Raw genomic sequence first — 20,911 nt, forward strand, 5'->3', positions numbered from 1 at the left:
GACCTTCCTCTTCCAACAAGCCTTTCCAACTGAGAATCGTTCCCAGTCTGTGCCTGGGACCGTTTTAATTTTAGTTTAATAGTTTTATCACTGTTGGAGATGCAGTAGGGATAATGCTTCTCTACTGAAAGATTTTTGGCAGAAGATAACTGAAACTATTAACAGAACTCTGTGGAACAACCTTACATTTACAGAGCAAAATATCCTATTGAATTACAGTACGTATATACCCAGCACATGGAACCTTACAAAAGGACAATACAGGTGGACTCTCCGTGCCCTTATCTCAGCAAAAAGACTGATCCTGATGAACTGGAAAAATCAAAACGTGGCTCCCTTCTACGATTGGATTGAAGTCTTATACAAACTTGCAATGTATGAACAACTTGCATAAGCGCAGACTTGCCATGGGCAAATTCAATTACAGTCTTATCTCGGGTTAAGTACTTAATTCGATCCGGAGGTCTGTTCTTAACCTGAAAATGTTCTGAACCTGAAGCACCACTTTAGCTAATGGGGCCTCCTGCTGCTGCCGCGCCGCCGGAGCACGATTTCTGTTCTCATCCTGAAGCAAAGTTCTTAACCCGAGGTACTATTTCTGGGTTAGCGGAGTCTGTAACCTGAAGCGTATGTAACCTAAAACATATGTAACCCGAGGTACCACCGTATATTTGGAATCCATTCTTACAAATACTGTAATAGGTTAAGGTCTGGTGAAATACAGTAAGAACCATGTAAAGTATACATTTTGGGGGATTTCCCCCTTCTCCCTTTATTTTTCCTTTCTACAAGGGTTCCGTTTCTCTTTCTCCTTTTCTTTACGTCTCACTATGTTATGTTCAGTGCGCATATAATTATGCACTTTTTGACCTTTCTGGACAGAAATTTAAATTTGTTGTTTTGTCACTTGCTTGTCGCCTTGGGCAACTTTGGGAAGGTTCTCTACACCTCACCAATCCACAAATAAAACGCACACCTCCTCCTCCGGGGGAAGCAAATCCCACCAAGTCCAGAGTGTACAGAGAAACGACGGCACCCCCCCCACCCCACCCCACCCCTACCGAGAGAAAAGCAGGGGACTTTTTCGGGGGGTTGCTAAGGCGGGCGGGGGTGGCAGCAACAAGTGAAAAGCGCAAGGGAAAGTGCGCGCTCGCGCCCAGCTGGCTGCCTGTGGGGCCCCCGGAGTCCTTCCTTTCCTGTTGACTCCGACAGAGCCGCTTGTGGCTGAGCCCGGCCCCTTCCCCTGTCCCCCCCCCTCCGCCTCTCACACTTTCCCCCGTTTCCATCACATGACGAGCAGCTGGGAGGAGGGGGGGGGGAAATGAGCCGAGTTCTGGCGAAGTGACGCGAGAGGCGGGTCCCGCCAGTATAAGACGCCCCGCCGACGCGGCGCTCCGCTCACTGCTGCCAAGTTGGGAAGCGCGCGCTGCTGTTTGTTGGCTCGACGGCCCTTGGGGACGAGGAAGTCGTTGGACGGTAAGAGAAGCAACACCACCTCCCACCCAAAAAAACCCCCCAATGCAAACGACGAGAAGTTTCTCTTTTACCTGAGGGAGTGGAGCCTTTGCTCTGCGGGCGGGAAGCGCTTTTACGCGGAGAGGGAGAAACGCGGACTTGTGTGAGGGGCCTGAGGTGGCGCCTCAGGGTGGCTCAAAAACGGCCTTCTTTCCAAAAGTTCGACAACTTTGGGCGAAACTCTTTTTTAAAAAATGCAGCTCAACAACTTTGCCCCCCAAACCGAAAAAAGCTCAGAAACTTTCCTGTCACTGTTGGGAATATGGCAACCCTCCGGGTCTGGAGTTTCCTTCCTCCCCTCGCCACGCCTTGAAATCTGGCTTTGCCTGGGGAGGAAGGCAAGCTTGGGAGAGAGTTGCGTTTGCCCGCCGTCAGCCTTCGGCAGAAGCTGTTGCGGAAACTGCGAAGTTTTTTGCGGCTAAGGGAAAGGGTGGGCTGCTGCACATCGCCTGAAGAAAGGGTCCCTTTCCTCTTCCCCTTCCCCTCGCCATAACGACGAGTATAGAGTTGGCCTTGTGTGTGTACTGCTGTTAAGGTTGCCATGTGACTGGCTGAGGGGGAGAAGAACGGGGCGGACTCCGGGGGTGGGGGGGGTGGGCAGCTGCCCCCACCTAAATCAAGTAAAAAAAATAAATGCTTAACTAAAAGTAGAAGAAGGGGAGTTTTTAATGTCTGTTTTATCGTGTTTTTAATACTCTGTTGGGAGCCGCCCAGAGTGGCTGGGGAAACCAAGCCAGATGGGTGGGGGTATAAATAATAAAATTATTATTATTATTATTATTATTATTATTATTATTATTATTATTATTATTATTGAAATTGTAGAAAGATTTTTGACGGGTTTTTCTGAGCGCGTGGGGTCAGAAGAAAGTAATTTTAGCTTTCGAATCTGCTAGGGAAAGGTTGATGACAAGTGGGTGTCCTGCCTCCCCCCCCCAAAAAAAAATCCTGGCTACCTGCCTCCCCCCCCCTAAATCCTGGCTACGCCCATGGGGTGGAGGGAACTGGGGCAGAGAAAGAAGGAAGGCCAGGCACAGTCCTGCTTCCTTTTAACAGTCTATTTCTAGGCTGATGGACTTGTGAAGGACTTTCCCTCCCTGGAGGGAGTTGTGTTTACAATGACTGGGATCGTATCCGCTTTCTTCTCCCACGCACCCCGTTCAAGGCTGACTCCTCCAAGCTTCCTGCTTTTCTCTGCCCCCCCCCCCCGCAACTTCCCTTATGTTTATAATCCCCACCTCCTCCTCTCTGATATGTAGCTTCTGTGTCATTTATGCTGCCTAAGTCTGTTGGTTCTGACTTTCTTTTTTAAACTTTGCAGGGACAGATACGCAAAATGGGGGTCGACGGTGGTATGAAATGTGTTAAATTCCTGGTTTTTTTCTTCAACTTCATTTTCTGGGTAAGTTGATTTGGAGGGCCTTGGTGCTTGAAACGGCGAGGAGTAGCAGTTACTTCTTGCCTACTTAAGAAAAAGAACTCCTCAAAACTGGGGGTGTTCGTACAACAAAATTTATGTATCTTGACTTCTGGTATTTTCTGTTTGGCAGAGAAGCTGGATAACGGGCTTATAGAGCCTTCACATGACTATTTTAAATTCTGTTCATTTTGTTTTAACTTTTTTTTTAACAGCTTGACTATACTCCTTGTAGGGGCTACTTGTTGCCAAATGTCTCGGGCTTCTGTAAGCACTAGCAAACTTTCCTTCCAAGTTCTGCCAGACTTGAGAGGTGGTGTGTCTTGAAGAGTCTGAGTTGGCTTCCTTGGTCTGTGTTACATTTTTATCAGGATTTCCTGTAAATGATATAATCTGAGGCATATCTGAATTACATGGCTTAGTCTTCTCAAACCAGTAGCTGCCCTGGCTTCCTCTCAAAGACCCTGGGAGTTTAGCTTTAGAGATGCTGATAATCTTTCTAAAGAAACAGCTGGGAGCTTCACGGAGCTTTAGTCTTCCCCCCATCTCACTTCTCCAGGATGGTTTGGGAGACTGATAGACAAAACTGATGTTCCTATTGATTGAGAAAATAGTAGTGATCTTTATGTGTGACTCAGGTCTTCAGGCACTCATGGTTTCGAGCAAGTAACTTGCTTCCACACAACGGGAACACCCAGTGATTTGGCAAACCTAACTCGCATCAGCTGTTTGCAGTACTAGGGACTCCCTTTCAGACAACTGTGTTCCATGTGTGTTAAAGAGCAGAGCCAGTATGTGCAAGAAATGCGTGAACAAGGCTAATATAAGTATTGAATGTGAATGTTCAGGATTGTTTCATCCTCCTCCCCGCTTGGGAATAGGAAGTCTGGAAATCACTGTCCAGAAATGCTCCTATTTGTCCTTCAAGAGTGCATCCAGCCATTGGCTCCATGACCCTGGGATGTTTTGCATGCAGGTTGGTGATTGCCTAGTAGCAAATGCAATTAATGCCAACGGGCAGTTCAATAAACAAGTACACTGGTTTTCATTGGTTATCCGTCACTTTCTAGGAAGGAAAAGGGTTAATGGGTTCTTGTCATTCATAGAATCATAGTGTTGGAAGGGACCCAAGGGTCATCTAGTCCAACTCCCTGTAAAAAATATATATGGAATGCAAGGTATGCAGCATGTGGTGTGTATTAGAAAATAAAGAACAAACTTTCTTTAAGGATCAGTTCAGTCCTACTGCCTCTTAAAGAGATATGTCAGCTCCTGGGGGCCGAGCCCTTTGGGGACCCCTAAATATTTTTGAGGTAGGGCCCCTCAGTGTCCAAAAAGGGCAGTGTGGCTCCTCCTCCTGCTGCCACGGAAGAGGAGAGTCGAAGCAGCCTCCCACTGGTGTTGGTACCAGTAGAAGCTGTCCACTTGCGGCATTTGGCTCCGCCCCAGCTCCCCCTGAAGTCATGACGTAGATGCCACGCGTGGTATCACACACTCAACATTGCTCCCCCTCCCAATCACCCTCAGAAGCTGATGGGGTACAAATAAAATAATAATAATAATAATAATAATAATAATAATAATAATATAATATATCTCTGCTCTTAGAGCTGTGTTGGTGAAGGACTTTGCTTGTACCACACCAGCTGTCATGGTGGTCTAGGTCTAGTGGGTGCTGACATATCTACATATAGTGAACAGCAGCTTCTGGTGGTGGAACAAAGCAGACAGGGTTCCTTTGCAATGCCTTCTGTATTCTGGAAGGTGAGGTCGGGGTCTTAATGCACTTTTAATGATGCAGGATGAATCACCCACCCACATGAAATTTGTGGAAACGGCCTTCCTGTTGCTCAACAGCAGTGCCCAGCTCATCTCACTGCTCCTTACAGACACCAGCTATTGCTCAGTCTCTGATGAAATTCCTGCGTTGCATGGAGCCAGGGCTTGCTGCCTTCCATATAATTCCCACTTCTCATCAGCCCCAGCCATTATGACCAATGGTCAGGTCTATTGAATTTATAAACTGCTTCTCACAACAGAATGCCCCAATGCAGTTTAGAAGAATAATTTGCTTGGGGTAAAATGAAGTGACAAAAGGAGCTGTAGTCCATCAACATCTGGAGGGAACCACATTAACTATCCCTGCCATCAATTTAGTATGGGAGCCAGGAGAGAGGATAAACCTAAAAACAGAGGATGGAACACTTCCAGTGGAATTGGAAGAGGCTTGGCTTGGGTGTCAGGAATCATGGACAGAATTTTTAGTGATGCCCTTTGATGGGTTCAGCATACAAGGGAAATATTTTTCTCCTCTTTCTCTTGATTGTTTCTCCCTTGTCACTGGAACAGCCTTTCTCAACCTTGGGTCCCCAGATGTTGTTGGACTTCAACTCCCATCATCCCTAGCTAGCAGGACCAGTGGTTAGGAATGATGGGAGTTGTAGTTCAACAACATCTGGGGAACCAAGGTTGAGAGAGGCTTCAGAATGGCAGGTGTGGCAAGGGTAGGAGCATCCGCTGAATGGATGAGTGGGGTGAAAAGAGTGAGAAGAGATTGGAGGAGATGATTTGCAGCAGGAGTGGGAAACTGGTTCCTTCAGGTGTTACTGGGCTTTGGGAAGAATTCAGCATCTCACTTAGATTATTGTTCCATCAAGGTAAGTATTTTGGCTTGCTTGATGGAAAACACACAGATACACACACAGCCCTCTCCTCTCCTCCCTCTCTGAACTGTTCCAGGGGCTTTCCCAAACGGCCCACCCTGAGCCAATTTTGGGAGCTGCATAAGGGGAGGAGGAGATGCCAAATTGCAAAAGTGGAATCCCTTCCACAGGGCTTACATCAATGAGATTCGTTGGTTGAATCCTGCCTTCTGACTCCCATTCTGCTTGACATTGGCCATGGCAAATGAGGCTGACGAGAGTTGGATCACACCTGGAGGACCACTGGCTTCCCACCCCTGGCTTAGAATAATGATAAGCAGTTATTTTTGGCAGGTGTCCACTTTTAAGAATTATTTGGTTGGGGTGGCAAGGCAAGAACAATTTCAGTTCTGTAGCTATGATGCAAACAGAAGCCTAAGATTTCTGGCATCTTGACCTGATCTCTAGTGGTGTCTGTCTGTCTGTCTCTGTGTGTCACATGATACCATATCACATGAATATAGCTAAACTGAAGGATGCATTCACCCAGCTATATTTGCCTACTTAACTTGCCTACGTCGATTGACAAAGAAAATGTCCCACGAAATAGTCAAGTCTTATTGCATAGGATCCTCACCTCTTTCTCTTTTGCTTCTGGGCAGCAACTGGGCATGGGGGTGGGCACAGCTGCCACCCACTGAAGGGACTGAATTGACTCAAAGGGCTCCTGTTGTTGCTCCCTCTAAACCTGGGATCTTTTGGGATTATTCAGTAAACAAGAGTGTTTTACATCTGTCTTGTTACACAGGGGTCAAAACTTTCCTTGCCAGGTGCATCCTGTTGCTGCTATCAGGCTAATCACATTAATATCTGTAGTCAAAACAGCGAACCTGATGGGGTGTTGTTATGCTGGGAAGAGGAGAAACAACTTTTTAAAAGTCACATGGCTTTAGTGTTGGGAAAAGATTGACTAGCTATGCTCACATTTTCACCTTTCTTTGTGTCACGCTGACCAGGTTCACACATGCTAAGGTGAACCATGACTTGGCATGAACATGCAAGTCTGTGGGCTCTGGGAGATTATGCTGCAGGTACGTTGCTCCTCTGTCTTTTTGCTGTTGTGTCACAATGAGCTTAAGCCATGGTTTGGCTTAGCATCTTGTCTGGGCTTGTGGTTTAGCTCACCTCAGAAACCATGAGCTGTAACCTATTGTTACAACTCGTGGTTAGTCTGGAGAGCACTTAAGTCATGAACCTGAGTTCAGACAACACATTAATTCGAACCACAGCTTAGCTTAGTGTGGTACAGCAGCAAAAATTTGACTTGGGCAGAAGTGAAGCAGCTACAGTCTCCTCTGTAGGTGCCCATGCATCTGAGTTCAGCTGTGGTTTGGCTAAGTGTGACGTGCAAACCAAGCCAGTGTTTGTTTTGCCAGTCATAAAGATGGGCGAGTTAGCAACATGTTTGATTTCCCTGTTAAAGTGATCAGAATGGTAAATACAGCCTCTGAGAAGGGGTGGTGGTTACATGTAACTCTGCTGAAGATAAAGGATCTAGAATCCAAGCTCCATCCTGGACCCTAGAATCTGAGATGATTTGTTCCTAGTATACACACCAAAACTTGAATTTCAAAACCCCCACTAATTCTAAGTTCTAAATGCGTGTTTCCATTAGTCTCAGGCAGTATATCTTGTGGCTCATCTTTTCCACCAAGTTTTTCAGACTTGGAATCCCATGCTTCGAGAACTATAAAGTATACACACAAACTCCAAACTCGTATTATATTTTAGGTCTTTCAAAATGTTATGTGATTAGTATTTGTTAGGATCCCACTATTCAGCTAGAGCTGAAAGAACTGAGCTTTTCTCAAGTTTTCTGTTTTTGCATGTAGAAACCATATGAAAATATAGGCTGTTGCCTGTTTGAATGTACCAAATAAAAAAGTGTGTCGGCTTGCTATTGTTAGGATGCCACTTGGTGCGATCACTGTTATGATACAAGCCAGGAAGTGGCAGAAACTGTGGCTTCGCCCCTGCTTGGGTAACGGAACAGCAGTGTGAAGCATTTCCTGGGTTCGGAGGGGGGACCTTCTGTATGTGCTCCTTTTATATTAAATATTCTCATATTTGGCCTAGCTGCTGCTGTGCCTTAAATACCAAAGCTGTCAGGATTCTTTTATGCATGTCTCCTCTCTTCAGTGGCAGTAGTGTAACTATTTTAGCTACGATAGCCAGCTCAGCTAGAGTCCTGGGGAACCTTAAGGATTAACCACCTCATTGTGTCATGTTTTGTTCGGTGGAGCCTTATTTGCCACACCCAGAAGTTTTATCCTCAGGCTATTTATTTTGTTAAGCAATCGCATTTCTATCCCTTCAAGGAGCTCAGGCAGTGGCCATGGTTCTCCCTTCGTTTTACCCTGTTATTCATTCATCCCATACTTTTAAATGCATTTCAACATGGCTTTCCAAATTGCAAAATGTCTGAGGCTTTTTAAAAAGTATATTTGTTGCACTAGGGCGACAGAGCACTTTAATGTCCCAGCATGCACTTCAGTCCCTCTCACAAAGTCTGGAGGAACTCTATATATTTAAGTTTATTCATCTCGCCTTACCAATTCTTCACCAATGAAAAGTGGGCCACTCACACCCACCTTGACTGGGTCTCATTTACACCTGTCTCTGTACACCTGATCTCTGAATTGCTGGTCTTTGTGCCCTAATTTTTGTAAACATTTCTTCCTCTGTATGTGAGTGAGAGAGATGAATATACCTTACCAGTTCAGGACAACTCTTCATGTATCTGGCATAGTAGGTTACAAACTACAAAAGCTTATTTAAAGATGCCACAAGACCTTGCTTTCTTCCGATTACCAATGTGAGAAAGGAGGGAACTGACTTGGCATTGCTTGTGAAAACACCCCCATGTTAAAAACACAATTATGCTGGGAGTTAGCATATGGCTCAGGAAGGATAAGGTGGGGAAATGTGTGTTTGGACTAGGACTACTTGCAGAAATTGGCTTAGACTGGGGTTTTTTGTTGTTGGCCTACGGTGCGCTTAGCTGCCTTTCGCGTTTCCACTTCCTGTGCCTTGGGAAAGCATGCTTTCCCCAGAAAACATTAACCCGAGTCGGCATACGATCATTGGAGTTGATGGGATGGTTTGCTTTGGTCTAATGTAAACAGCAGCCAGATGTCCCTTGGATCTGCTGGAAGAGACTTACGAAGGAACAAAGATATTAGCCTGGAGGGTGTGTCTTGGGGGCAGAAAGCCAGTAATTCCTGCTTTCTGTGGTGACTGCTGCTCCAGAAAAGGTTTCCAGCATAAAATGCCCTATTGTTGAGTCCAGGCGGCATCTTCCTTCTGTAACATGAACAGGAAACGGTGTGACAGAAGAGATAGGAACTAATGAGACTGCTTAGTCTTAGCATAACCCTTCCTGATTTTGTGAACAATTGGCTGTACTGCCTGCACTGTGGCCTGTTTGCCGTAGCACTTTGGGTGGGATTTGGCACAGGAATCGCGTGGAGGTTATACAGAACAGCCCAGCTGCAGAGAGCAAGTGAAGTCGGAGGAGGGATTTCTGGAGACACCCTAAAGCTTATTCTCACACACAGAAACTCACTAAAAGCTTTTGAACCATGTGCACCCTTCACGCCTGTTGAAATGAGGCATATAATAAAAACCATTTTCTTTTGACACTGGCTGTTTGTCTCCAGGAAGGAAAGGGGGAAATTGCATGTGTGGCTGAACCACTCCTGCAAGACAAACGGGCATCACCCTGTTTTTTGCGCCTCCCAACAGTTTCTGCGTTCTCTGGTGCTCTTTTGTGAACACCCCTCCATCCACATACATACATACCCACCTCAGATCAGAGTTAGCCGATCTTTGCCCTCATATTGAGCCAGTGGGAATATCCACAACTTTCCACCAGAGTTTTCCCCTGGCGAGTGATGGTGGTAATGGATCTATGCTGATCTGCCTGCAAGTTCAAAGCTTGCTGTGGGTAATCTGGAAACTGGGCTTGGGCCTCTTTGCCTTAGGTGGATCCACCCTGCTGTGATAGGGCAAGGTAAATATCAGCTCCAGGAAACACAGCACCTATTTGGGAACTGGGTGGGAATTTGCTGTGCTGACTCAGTCCTGAGCTGGGTGCCTTCATCTGATCTTGCTTATAATGGTCTCCGTTTACTCTGAACCTCTCCCTGATAAATAACTGCCCGTTAAGACTTATCTTGCTACAGCTGTCATTCTTCTGTTCTGATCTCTCTTTCTCATATATGTGACCTGCTGCCAAGTCTACAGTAAGTTGTGGGTGGCAATTTGATGCTACTGCACATGGTATTAACATACCCTGCCATTTTTAAACTGATATATTTTATTGAATTTTCATAAAGTTTCACATAAACATTCCAGTACATAATAGGTTTTTCTTTTGTTTTGTTGACTTCCCACCCCATTTTCCATGGTGTGTGTGTGTGTGTGTGTGTGTGTGTGTGTGTGTATATATATATATATATATATATATATATATATATATATATGCTGCACACCCTGTCTTCTCTCTTATATCATAACAATAATACAATAATCTCCAATTCCTTCTGTTGCTCATAGTTCACGTCCTGCTCACAAATTCAACATGCTAGAATATTTCTTTACATTATCCAAAAAAGGCTTCTGTTCTTCCATAAAACAATTCCCCATAGTCCATCACTTTACTTATCCATTCTTATTTGGTGGGAAATTCTCCCATCTTTCCATTTTTATGCATAAAGAATCCTAGCTGCTCTCATTACATACATAAACAACTTAATCGTCTTTTATTGGACTTCTCTCCCTATAATCCCTACCCTGTCTTTTTTTAAACAAACAAACAGCAGCTTTGATTTTCTCTGGACTGTTAATTATGGTGACCCTGTTATCATAACTGTACTCTTCTAGTATATCTTTCAAGTAAAAGAGCAAGCAAGCAGGGCATGTTTAAAAAGCACGTGACCAGGCCCTAACTGCATCCAGTTGCAACATACCAATGTGCTCCTTCCCTTCTCATTCCTCCATATTCACAGACCCTGAGAGTAAATGTTACTTAATGAGTGATCTTTTTTGAAAGAAAGAAAGAAATGGCTTGATCATGAAAGCCACAAGGACAGGATATTGCAGAATAGGTGTACACAGCATCTGGGGTGGAGAAGCCTTTTATAATCAGCCTGTTTGGCTTAGGGGAAGGCAGACTGTGAGCCTAGTTGTGGAAATGGAGGTGTTTTTAAGAACACAAATGTGTCACTTTTACCTGTGAATGTTGGGAAGGTATGCCTTCAACAGTATTAAAACTCTAGGACAGGCTTCCTCAACCTCGGCCCTCCAGATGTTTTGAGACTACAGTTCCCACCATCCCTGACCACTGGTCCTGCTAGCTAGGGATCATGGGAGTTGTAGGCCAAAAACATCTGGAGGGCCGAGGTTGAGGAAGCCTGCTCTAGGAGCTGAATTCATCCCCATTCCAGATCCCTATTCAGTATTAAGGGCCTACACGCTTAGAACCACTGTGAGGCAGGGATAGGAAACTTGTAATGCCCTCTAGACGTTACACTCCACCTGTGATCACTGGCCATGCTGGCTGGGACTGATGGGTATTGGAGTTCAACAACATCAGGAAGGCTGCAGGTTCACACTTCTGAGGTCTCAGCCTCACTTACCTCACAGAGTGCTTGTTGGTGGGGGAGGAAGGGAAAGGAGAATGTTAGCCGCTTTGAGACTCCTTCGGGTAGTTATAAAGCGGAATATCAAATCCAAACTCCTCCTCCTCCTCTTCTTCTTCTTCTGTCATAGTACCAGGAGCCTGGACCTGCAACCCCCACCCCACCCCCATGCCTTTGAGCCCCATTTATGTGCTGGGGGAGACCCGCTCTTACTTGGCTCCCTGCTGAGTTTAGAACTTCAGGCACACAGGCTTCTAAACTGTGTGGGGAGCAGAGAATGGCAAGCTCCCTGCTGCAGACCTTCACCCTCTGAATACGTGGCACACGGTGGGACAAAACAATGAGGATGCAATATGAGTCCTTTAACACCTGATAGCACTTTCCACCCCTTCTAATTCAGATGCCTTAATGCTGGCAGAAACACATGGTGGAACCTGCATTTAAACATGGATGCAGCAGGGTTCGAAATTAGCAGGGCGCCAGGCAAATTTCGCGCCTAAAGGTTCTCCATTTGCGAACGCCTAAGAGAAGTGGCTACCATTTTTTGCACCTGGCTGACACTCAAGGATTACTGAAATGTATGTGCTTTGAAGCCTCAAAGTGTATGTTAAGGATAGGCAATATGTTAAGGAGTTTAACCACAAACAGTAGAGTGTTTTGAATACTGAAGTATGGTATTATTTTTTTTGCAGACACCAAATTAAACAGTATTAACAGTTTTAACAATGCATGTTAAAAATGTCATATTAACAATGTGTCACTTATATGAATTGCGTAATGGTTCAGGATTATCAAAATAAAGTGTTGCCGACCCCCCTCCCCAAAATCGCGACTAGGCATTCTGTTTTGGCGCCTACAACCCAGATCCCAGGAGCCATTTGGCTATAGCTTTTCTATCCCGGTTTCTAACACTGCATGGATGGTGTATTTGAGCCCAGCTTCAGTTGTTAACAGTTACCCCCTTGTTGCTTATTACAAAGCTTTGCTGAAGTATTGTCTTGACATCTTCCTTTTTATTTGAAACCACGATGCCCACCTTAAGGTCAAATCAGTGGTGTTTTCACACTGCAGAGCAGTTGGCAGTGCAAGTTTTACTTCAAAATGAAAAGCAAATGTTAACTCTGTTCTAGTTTCTTGTAGTAAACAATACCTGTAAAGTTTTTTTGTACTTTGATTTCATTATATGTGTTGGAAGCCACCCAGAGTTGCTGGGGCAACCCAGCCAGAAGGGCAGGTTATAAATAACATATAAATAAAAAAAACCAGAATAAATAATAAAGTTATTATTAGTTATTATTCCTTCCCCCCCCCCCTTTTTGGGAGGTAATTGTGAATCTTGATGCAATATTCTGCCTGACTCCAGTGGTGCAGTTCTTCTGTTGGTTATGCGTGGACAATTCCGCCACTAACGTTTGGTTTCTCTTCCACACAGCTCTGCGGCATTGCTCTGATCGCCTTGGGCATTTATGTACAGATTGAACTCAAACACACCCTGGTGATGACCAGCGCCTCTGCTTCAGGCCCTCCCATTGTCATCCTGGCTGTTGGAGTTATAGTCTTCTTCATCTCCTTCTTTGGCTGCTGCGGAGCGTTAAAAGAGAACTACTGCATGGTCACCACGGTGAGGAGAATGAAGGGGAGCTAGGCATTGGAATCGCAGGGTGGGAAGCTGAACTCTTAGATCTGACTGGCTGGAGGGAGCTAATATAGCTTAATAGTCGGGACTGCAGCCTCTAAAGTTCCATCTAATCCAGGCACCTGAGCCTTTGGCACCCCACCCTTTCTAGAGCTTGAGAAATGGAAGGCAGTAAGGATAGCGAATAAACCAGGCATAGGCAACCTTTGGCCCTCTAGATATTTTGGACTACAATTCCCATCATCCCTGAGGACTGGTCTTGTTAGCTAGGGATCATGGGAGTTGTAGGCCAAAACATCTGGAGGTTGCCTATGCCTGGAATAAATGGTGCTTGCCAAAGTTACGCTTCATCTTACTGCTGATCTAAGACCTGTGTTGTTAACCTTGCCCTGCTACAGGTCTCAAAATCATCTTGCCCAGGGCTAGTCAATATGTTGTTCTCCAGATGTTGTGCCATGGCTGCCATAATCATGATAACGGTTTCATAATTTTTGACCTGGCAATATATCACGAAACATGGGGTGTGTGCACACTATGCAAAAATCACAAAGCAGGAAAAACAGTGAAGCCAGCCAATGCCTCTACAGACTTCATCCTTATTTAAGACATTGTGATACTTCAGTATATTGCAATGTTTAGCTGGTGATTTATCACGATGTTGACAGCCAGCTGTCGCTCAGACCTAGCCTCAGTAAGCATGGCCAATGGGTGATCAGGAACATTGGGAGTTGGGGAGCACCACGTTGGCATCTACTGTTCTAGCCTGTTGTCATCGTTTCCCATTTTGAATATTGGGAGTCAGGATGGGGCAAATCACTGGCTTCACAGAACAGATTTGATAGGCTTTGAATAAGAATGGGTTCTGTCTCCTCTGGCTGGCTAGGCCACTGCAGACAGCAGGGTGGGAGAGTTATTTAGGCAAAGCTCTCCTCTTCAGAGGTAGGGCTGCTTCTTAAGTGGACACAGTCTTTGCTGTCAGAAGGTGAGATTCATATGAATAAGGGTGAAGGCGGGCTATTGACTATTACTGCTAAGCCCAAAATGAAGGGTGGCAATGAGGCTGGGATCAACAAGCACTCCATAGATATTATTAATAATTGCATTTCCTTCAATAGTTTGCTGTGCTGCTGACATTGATCTTCCTAGTGGAGATTGCAGCTGCCATCGCTGGCTACATCTACAAAGATGAGGTAAGAGATGCCTCTGGGTCCCGTGGTTCTGCTGTTCTCTCCAGATGTTTGCTGCAACCCGCTGGAGCAGTGGTAGCCAACATGGGGGTCTCCAGAGGGTTTTTTCTTCCATATTTTTTATTGATTTCAGAGGTTTTACAAATTTACTTAAATTTCAACATGTTTTACTTAAAATTTTGACTTTTTAAATTTTTTATTTTACAATTTAGGATATTCATTTAGACAACCTTAAAATATCAGTGACTTCCCTTCTCTTTCCATGGTTCATTTTGCTTAGCATAAACCCCTGCCTGTTTTATATAAACTAAACCATTCAGTATTTCATTATTACTTCCATCAAAACTTATTTAAACCATTGAATTTATCTTAACGTTGCCAGCGTTTTCAAGTGTGCACAATTTCCCCCATATATTCAATAAACATTTTCCAGTCTTCTTTAAATGTATTTTCTTCTTGTTCTCTTATTCAGTATGTTAGATCCGCAAGCTGCGCATCTACCATCAGTTTAAGTTGCCATTCTTCTTTGGTTGGGACCTCGCTCGTTTTTCATTTTTAGGCTAACAAAACACAGGCCGCTGTAGTGGCATACATAAATACCCTTTTTTTAAAATAAAATTTTTGACTTCCCAACCTTACCTCCATGATGTTTTTATTCCCACCCTTTATCTACTGCTTTATATAACATATTTGTATTTGATACAAATATCCTCTATTTCACTTGTCATCGTTTTCTTTCCGCTGCTCGTAATTCAAACCCTGCCCACTTTTTAAAAAACTAGAATAGCTTGTTAAAAGAAAGTTTATTTACTCACATGCAGACACTTGTTATCAAGATTCAGTCATCATAGTTCAAGCGTCAGACAATGAAACAAATCACTTCTTCCAAACATGGCACAAGAAGTTGACCCCATCAAAGCAGACCACAAAATTTCAGCGTTTGTTTTGATGATGTTCTTCCATACATGTTGAGCTGCTTCAGGTATCAGTCTTATTGAATGAAATAATAGAAGCATTATTCTTGTACGTGTGTGTTTTCTTAATTTCTGTTAAATGTCAGATTTGATCCAAAGGCTTCCTCTTGCTTTCATTTGCTCCTGGCGGGCTTACGCCAGGTCTAGCTTCTTCTGCGTGGCTGCCAGCTGCTCCAGCAGCCACTTCTTCTGCCAGTCGAGGTAGCACCTCCGCACCCTGTTTGCCTGCCAGCCCACCAGCAGCCCTTAAGCGAAGGTCAGCAGCACCGCCACCTTCACAGAGCGCTCTGAGCGCAGCGCCATGTCCCCCCCCCTGCCCACGTTTTAATTTGACTGTAGCAGTTCTTCAGAGGGTCTCCACTCTTCCATAAACAGTTTGTCACTTTGATCTGCTATTTCACAATTTCCACATAGTCCATTAAACTTTTGAAGTCATTCCTCTTTGGTTACTACCTCTCCTCCTTTCCATTTCTGCTTGTACAGGATTCTGGCTGCTGCTGCTGTTGAACCATCCTTTTGGGAACCTCCATCCCTATTATCCCTTGGTAGAAAAGCTTCGGGGCTTTTGGGAATAACCAACTTGAATTTTTTCCCCTTCAATTCATTATGTATCATTTCCCAAAAGCCTTTAGCGTTTTATACATGTCCACCAAATATGTAAAAAATGACCCTTCAGCATGTTTGCATTCCCAACATTTATTTGACACGTTCTTACACATCTTAGCCAGTTTGTTTGGTCACCAGGTGATTTTTAGCTAGAACATCTCTCGCTTCTGCCATTTGCCCTCCTGGATGAGGTTAATGAGAGTTGGGAGTCCCAGCAACAAATAGAAGTTGTATGTTGGCTGCACCTGCCCTAGAGAGAGATAGGTAGGGGTAATATCTAAAGCGAAACACTTTCTTTTTAATCACTGGATTGACCCTGAGATTGAAGACCATCACTAGAGAATTCATCCAGAAGTTCCTCATGTTCTCACAAGGGGAGGAACTTCCTCAGACATGCTTAATTTACCTATGATTTTGGTCTTGGATAAATCTTAAGGAGGCTTAGTCACCCTCATCAGATGTCCTTTTTAATTCTTCCCTTTCCTTTTCTGCTTGCTTCCTCTTCCAGATCAAAACGGTGATTGACAAAGAAATCAGGGCAGAAATAGCAGTCTACAAAAATAATATAGACGTTAAGAATTTGTTGGATGACATGCAGCAGAAGGTGAGTGTAACATAGAAGGCCTGCTTCCTAGATCTAGTTGTTGGGGAGGCAATGCTGGCAGGGGATCGTCCTTGTTTTCTGATGGCATCTTCTGCTAAGAGCTGGGAACAAAACCCCACCCTTAATTTGAAGGGTAACTTTGAATATTTTCAAGGGCCAAGGTGTACCCAATGGGATTCTTCACTTCTCGGCAGATCCCCATGTCATATCACAGACTCCTTCTGAAAGTGCCCTCAGTATTATAATAGTTTTGCCAAGTAAAGCTGTCTTGGAGATATGGATCTGTTGGTACATTAGATCCTCCCATTTTAAAAATGGCATTGCTGCATTAATATCCCACCTTTCCTCTTTAAAGACAGTAAGTCAACCACTGAAAGGTTGAATCAGTGCTGGGGTGGAATCGGTGGCCATGGTGCATGTTGGTGCCAGTGACATGGGGAAATAAATGGAAGGTCCTGGAAGCAAAATCTAAGTTGTTAGGTAGGTTGTAGAAAGCCAGGGCCTTCAAGGTAGATTCCTCTGAAATGCTGCTGGTTCCACAGAAGAGATTACTTTCCGAAACCTTTGTCTACACAAGCAAGCAGGTACAACCAGGCAGAAATGGCCCAGTTTCTTTTGGGGTGACAATAACAGCTTTGTAACACTGCAAAAGAACAACAACAATGAAAAAGGAGTTAGATTAAATCACTATAAATTGGTGATTCAGAGGTTTAATTTGAAATCAAGCTGGATTTGGTATCTCTGGTAACCTCTCTGTTAATGTTGGCTATATGATCAGTATTGTTTTATTGGTACTGTTGCTGCAGATTTGTTATGGCCTTTGGCTAAAACAATAAACTTACATTGATTGGTATATGTAAATGGACAATTGCCAACAAAGACCAATAGAAGTCACATTTGAATTAAAAAAAAGAAACTTCCCGAAAATGAGGGGTATAGTAAAAAGATGGTGAAAGGGAACCTGGTGGAGATAGCTGTTCTTCAACAGTATGCTATTTTCATGGTTGAAAATCTACATAATTGATATAGAGTATACTCTGCATGCCTATGAATATCAGTTTTTGGGAATCGCAAGTGGGAAGAGAGTGCTTGCCTGCTTCCTATGGGTATCTGATTGGCTGCAGTGATAGTAGTAGGCTGTTGAACTATAGTGGGTCTTTGGCTTCATCCAGGAAGGCTCTTAAAAAGGTAAAGGGACCCCTGACCATTAGGTCCAGTCGTGACCGACTCTGGGGTTGTGGCGCTCATCTCGCTTTACTGGCCGAAGGAGCCAGCGTACAGCTTCCGGGTCATGTGGCCAGCATGACTAAGCCGCTTCTGGCGAACCAGAGCAGTGCACGGAAACACTGTTTACCTTCCCGCTGGAGCAGTACCTATTTATCTACTTGCACTTTGATGTGCTTTCGAAGTGCTAGGTTGGCAGGAGCAGGGACCGAGCAACGGGAGCTCACCCCGTCGCGGGGATTCGAACCACCGACCTTCTGATCCGCAAGTCCTAGGCTCTGTGGTTTAACCCACAGCGCCACCTGCGTCCCAGGAAGGCTCTTACTATGTTATTAAAGGCTGTTGGACTTGAACCTGGATTCAGTGATTCAACGGGTAGTTTTGTGCAGATCACAACAGTTGCCCTCTGTTCCCTATTTGCAAAATGGGAGTGATGGATGGATTACCATGCAGAATACTTGGGTATGTTAAGGAAATGTTCTCTGTTCTGGGAGTTAACAATCCCTGTTGGCCTGGAAGATACTGATCTCTCTCCCCCACCCTCATCTCTCTCCAATTGTAGTATAGCTGTTGTGGAGCCTCCAATTACACAGATTGGTTTAACGGAACTACGCCCTCAAATATACCTTCATCCTGCTGCAAACACAATGACACCGAATGCAAACAGAATCCAACCGTAGAAAAAATCAACCAGGAGGTATGGATGGATGAGTGCTGGAAAGGAGAGCTTTGTTCCTAGCATGAGGGTTCTGGCGGATGCTATAAAACCTTGTTTCCTCTCTCCCTGCAGGGCTGTGTAACAAAAATAGAAGCCTGGTTGAGAAAACACATCATCATTGTGGCTGGAGTGGCATTGGGCATTGCCTTCTTTGAGGTACCAAGAATTATAATAGATTATGGGGAACTGTAGGTGGGTGGCTGGGTGTACATGCACGCGCATCTGCACCATGATGTTGTTACACTGGGGCAAACTACAGTTCTGTCTGTATTCAGTGCTTTTCTTTTTTAAAAAGAAGTTTTGACATTAACATCAACCCGGATAAGTGATCTGGGTTAAATATTTCCATCATCCTGGATTTTAGTATCTTTAGTTAGCAGCAATGGAATCTGCAGGACTCTGAAACCCAACTTTTGGCTTCTGGGCAAGCCTGCCTTTGGGACTTCACCCAAGCATTGCCCACCTATTTCTCCAGAGTTTTGTTCACAGCCTTAAAAGGTTTAGAAACGGCTCCCCCTGTCATCCAGACAAAAGGAGAAGATACTTGAACTTGGCACCATAGGTCCATGTAGAACTTATGATTCAGTAATCCAATGTGCATCTGATGTACACAGAGTGTTGCGTTGTATCCTGTGTCCCATCTGTACTGCTGACTAGCAGACTAGTGTGTAGTGTTAAGCTGCGAAGTAATGCTATTGGTGTTCTGCAGAGCTCTTCCATGCCAGCTCAGAATATTCCCCCAGCTTGTCAAGTCTATACTGTGGGCGGTAGAAATGTGTTGGCCCACGTTTGATTCACTAATGCAAATTGCAAGCACTGGAGAGATACCGGTACTGCTTGCTGTCATTACAACCGTGGTGGATTGTGCCCTTCATTTGGCAGTCTAGTGCAGAGCTCGGGGCATGGGGATTGTTACAGGGAAATGGGCTACCTGAGTAAACAGAAGTAGCTTGTGAGCTATATAACTGGTTCCTGTGGCATGTGCATACCGAAGGAGGCCATTGCAGGCTTGAGCTGTTTGGACTGTAGAGGGATTGCCTTGCTGCCAGTTCCCCTTGCCCGCAAAGTTATGACTCCCTAAACAATCACCTGAAGTGGAGACCTAAAGGACTGTAGCTCAGTAGGGGAGTATCTGCTTTGCATGCAGAAAGTAAGCAAATAACGGCTCTGCATGTAAAAGTTAAGCAAATTTGGTGGTGCATTTCAAAGAGCTGAGCAGGAGAAATTTCCTGCACACACACACACCCTAGGAAAGGATGGGAGAAGTGGTTGCATGGCCCCTATTCCTTGTAGGGCCACTGTGTAGTGAAACATTCACTTACTTGCAAATTACACCTCACAGCTGATACAATTTTCTTGTAACTTCTTTCCTCAGCTCCTGGGCATCATTTTTGCTTGTTGTCTCATGAAAGGAATCCGCAGTGGCTACGAGGTTATGTAGCCGCATCTCATCTTATCACATCTGGTTACTGCAGCAGCAATCACAGAACCTTTTCTGGGGGTGCAACTGACCATTATATATGCCTGTAGAACAGGCGTTGGGTGAATGTCTCCTCTTCTGTTCCCTTTCTTGAACACATATGCCGCCCTCCCAAGGATTCACACGTTGCCTTATCTCTCCCCACCCTCCAATCCCCTAATGGGATGTTTCCCTCAAAGTTCCTATCTTCTGTGCCTCATTCAACACTCCATTCCTACTTCAAAAGTTGCATTAGCTTTCATGCTATACTTCACGATCTAGTGGGCATCTTGTGATACACGACTGTTATTGTATTCCATCAAATTTTCTTAGTCCCTTTGATAGGCCTGAGCAAGGACCTCTGAACTTTTGCTTCTCCCAGATTCAATCTTCAAGACTTCTGGACCTGCAGCATTTCCCCTTGACACCTCACCTAATAAGTAGACTGCTATATACTTTAGGATGCTCCTTTTTTCCCCCCTTGGAAAGACTGTCTGTTTAATCAAGTGAGCATAGTTGTTTTGGAAACCACAACGGGATGGAAAATTGTGGGGACTTTGTTTTTTTAGCCAGTAATTCATTATTTGGAAAATAAAGACATTGTTTCTCCCATGTGTTCTGGCTTATTTATGTGCTATCTCCATCCTGATTTCGCATTTGTCTGCATTGTGGATAGATGGCAAGCTTCAAAAAGAAATTTCCTTGCATTTGTAATTACGTATTTAAATCTTCCTGATGCCTCTTTGATCTCTCTGGAAGCCAAATCACTCTATAACCTTAGACTTCTATCATACCCTTACCTGCTCCTGGTTTTTAACTGGACTTTGGTTCTGGGCAGTGGATCACTTTTGTTCTGTCCAGAACCTTTTGAGGGTGTGGCAGGGATTTTTCTAATTCGCACTGCAGCTGCAGTTTCCTTACCCTTGTATTATCTCTACTGTGTCAATATATTGCCATACTGACCTTTAACGTAGCCTACAAAAGCAGACAGAACTTCGGCTGAGTTCTGTCTGCTGTGATGAATAAGTAATTTGCAGCCTGCTAGGAGGAACTTCTGTGTAGCTGAAATCTCCCTGGGTTGAGGTCATAGGAAAAGGAACTATGGCTGTTCTGGAGAACACATGAGCTCTTCTTCTTTGCAAAAATTAATAACCCCGTAGCCACCAGCTATTTCAGTATTCTCATGTGATGAATAACCATGCCTTCTTACGCAAAGCACAGTTATGC

At 44.5% G+C, this 20,911-nt stretch overlaps 1 protein-coding gene across 1 annotated transcript; it reads left to right on the plus strand.

The window, feature by feature from the left end:
* Window positions 1-1,289: 1,289 nt before the first annotated feature.
* CD63 (CD63 molecule) lies at window positions 1,290-20,298 on the plus strand (the record flags this gene model as incomplete). Its single annotated transcript, XM_081898943.1, is given in 9 exon segments — window positions 1,290-1,310; window positions 1,312-1,476; window positions 2,837-2,917; window positions 12,709-12,897; window positions 14,028-14,102; window positions 16,188-16,283; window positions 18,070-18,204; window positions 18,298-18,381; window positions 19,601-20,298. Coding segments are annotated over 9 exon segments (912 nt in total). The 3' UTR covers window positions 19,667-20,298.
* Window positions 20,299-20,911: the final 613 nt, after the last annotated feature.

Source organism: Podarcis melisellensis, assembly GCF_964234715.1.
Source record: "Podarcis melisellensis genome assembly, chromosome: 2".
Taxonomy (NCBI): Eukaryota; Metazoa; Chordata; class Lepidosauria; order Squamata; family Lacertidae; genus Podarcis; species Podarcis melisellensis.